Below are 1,381 nucleotides of genomic sequence, written 5' to 3' on the forward strand. Positions count from 1 at the left end.
AGCTGCAGCTTGGCAGGCATCAAGTGTCAGGTACTGCCCTCGCCTCGGCCCGCGGGGGGAGTTGTGAGCAAGCAGTTCCCAGTTAAGGCAGCTTGTAAAGTGCTTCTGTTCCCACCGGCGCTGGCGAGAAGAGCTCTCGGAGATGAGATGCTCCCCAGGCTGCCAGGCAGATGCTGCTTGGAAGCATCTGCTCCTGGAGTCACACGTGGAGCCGTCCCTGTCCCGCTGCTGAGCTCACAGCACCTTGTCCATCCCTGCGAAACTCAACTCTCCACCACGTGGGAATAACTTGGCAACCAAAAGCTTCTTGCTCCTCATGCCAGGCTGCCATTTCTCCTCCTCCCTGTTTTGTTTTATTTTTGTTTTCCTTTGGGGTGTGTCACAACTCCTGGCACGCTCAGGAGAACGTGGGAGTGTCAGCTGAGCATCAGCCCCCAGCTAGCTGTGCAGACCACCTCCAAAGTGGGACAGTCCCTTTATATTTGATGAGTTTATTATATTTTTCGTTGTATTTTTGTGAGTGCCTTCCCAGCTGTGTTTGGGGAGCCATGCTCCCTGTTGTGGGTGCTGCTGACTCCCTCCATGCCATGCTTGCAGGCTGAGGGTGGTGCAGGGTGGGGGCACACGGGCAGGCAGATGGGTGCTCCATGTGTGTGTCGCAGCCCCCCTCTAGTGGCTGCTGCTGACAGGGACATAAAGGTGCCACAGATGCCTGTTGAGCAATTTGGCCTTGGCTCAGTGAGGGGCAGAAGCTCATGATATGGATTGGGGATTAAATATCATGATGCAATATATAAAAATTCATGTTTGCCCCCTTACGTCTCCTTTCGGAGTCATATTCTGCTTTTTTTCACAGGATCATAGAATCATAAAATTGTTTAGGTTGGAAAAGACCTTTAAGATCATCAAGTCCAGCCGTTAACCCAGCACTGCCTCGTCAACCCAGGATGGTCCTGGCCTTCTTGGCCACCTGGGAGCACTGCTGGAGCACTGATGGATTTTGGAACCTTTCTGGGTTCGGCCATTTAGTGAAATCCAACTTTTTAATGACAATGCTTCAAAAGAGCAGGGTGATTTTTATTATATTGGTTCCTTAGTCTGCTTTTAAACCCCTCAGCTGTTACTTGGTTTCTCAGGGTGGATGAGTCGTGGGTGGTTTTGGGTTTGCATTGCTGGGTTCGGTCCTAACCCTCTGCCTCTGCTTCTCCCCGTGCCAGATGGATCACACCTCCTTCCCCTGTGGCTGCACCAAGGACGGCTGCGGCAACACCGAGGGCAGGATCGAGTTCAACCAGGCCCGTGTGCAGACCCACTTCATCCACACCATCATGAAGCTGGAGCTGGAGAAGCAGCAGCAGAGCAGCGAGAAGGTGGTGGAGGC

At 52.9% G+C, this 1,381-nt stretch overlaps 1 protein-coding gene across 1 annotated transcript in view; it reads left to right on the forward strand.

The window, feature by feature from the left end:
* The window catches only part of LOC103769171 (cysteine/serine-rich nuclear protein 3-like), a gene marked incomplete at its 3' end in the record, with an annotated part of 4,823 nt that extends 3,450 nt beyond the window's left edge, over positions 1-1,373 (forward strand). Inside the window, exons 4-5 of the mRNA XM_008936346.1 lie at positions 9-30; positions 1,218-1,373. Of these exons, the coding sequence (XP_008934594.1) occupies positions 9-30; positions 1,218-1,373 (178 nt within the window). The remainder of the gene's footprint in view (positions 1-8; positions 31-1,217) is intronic.
* Between the last annotated feature and the right edge of the window lie 8 nt (positions 1,374-1,381).

Source organism: Merops nubicus, unplaced genomic scaffold (assembly GCF_000691845.1).
Source record: "Merops nubicus isolate BGI_N331 unplaced genomic scaffold, ASM69184v1 scaffold42732, whole genome shotgun sequence".
NCBI lineage: Eukaryota > Metazoa > Chordata > Aves > Coraciiformes > Meropidae > Merops > Merops nubicus.